The following is an 802-nucleotide window of genomic DNA, read 5'->3' as shown; positions in this document are numbered from 1 at the left end:
GGATGGCGACTGGGTGGACTGGGCCTGGGATGGCGACTGGGTGGACTGGGCCTGGGATGGCGACTGGGTGGACAGCGACTGGTCCCCCTCAAGTGGAACTTCTTCAGACATTCTCTAGTTCTGCAGATTGGAAACATTAGAACCCCTTAGATCATACTGGTCACACTGGTCATCTGTGACCCCTCCCCCTCTACACACCCCCTCAGTAAAGAGCTCAGTGCTGAACCGCATTTAAAATATCTATAATTGAAGAATAAACATATCTTTCTAAAAAATAGCAACAATGAAAACGAGTGAAGACTCACTGCTCCACTCCGAACTTCCTTTAACAACTGTACCGTTTAAATACTTTCCTCTCTCTACTCATTACACCAAGAGAGAAACCCTCAGCGGATCTTTGATCAGAGGTCACACACGGCTCTTCCAATCGGCACAGACTCCTAATGAAATAACTTTTTCAGAGGGATGTCATCAATCCAAACTTCACTTTTCCCGCGTCCGACAAGTCAGTCACTGCAGGCGAACGAGGCTACGTTAAAATAGAGGATTTCAATCGGAGTTCGTTGTGGTTTTAGAGTCTTTCCCTCCGAACTGACCGTGTCGGAGCTGCAGGAACTAATCCAGTACCAGAACCAGTCCAACACCGTGCTGGTTCGATAACCCTGCCCACCACCTGTCAATCACAGCCGGATGTACAACCCCATCACAGGTAAATATAAACCAGAACAGAACGACCAGGTTTAACATCCGGATCCACACGTGCCGAACTACTTCACATTTCCGCCTGGACGACTCGTGCCGA

General features: G+C 48.6%; 1 protein-coding gene across 1 annotated transcript in view; it reads right to left on the bottom strand.

Annotated features, from left to right (window-relative positions):
* The window catches only part of chek2 (checkpoint kinase 2), a 5,322-nt gene extending 4,561 nt beyond the window's left edge, over nt 1-761 (bottom strand). The window contains exon 1 of the mRNA XM_087171841.1: nt 4-761. Within this exon, the coding sequence (XP_087027967.1) occupies nt 4-111 (108 nt within the window). The 5' untranslated portion in view covers nt 112-761. The remainder of the gene's footprint in view (nt 1-3) is intronic.
* Nucleotides 762-802: the final 41 nt, after the last annotated feature.

Source organism: Seriola lalandi, unplaced genomic scaffold (assembly GCF_002814215.2).
Source record: "Seriola lalandi dorsalis isolate HSWRI2012SDOR001 ecotype SW California unplaced genomic scaffold, Sedor1 jcf7180002049912, whole genome shotgun sequence".
Lineage (NCBI taxonomy): Eukaryota > Metazoa > Chordata > Actinopteri > Carangiformes > Carangidae > Seriola > Seriola lalandi.
This window is presented reverse-complemented; position numbering and strand designations above follow the sequence as displayed.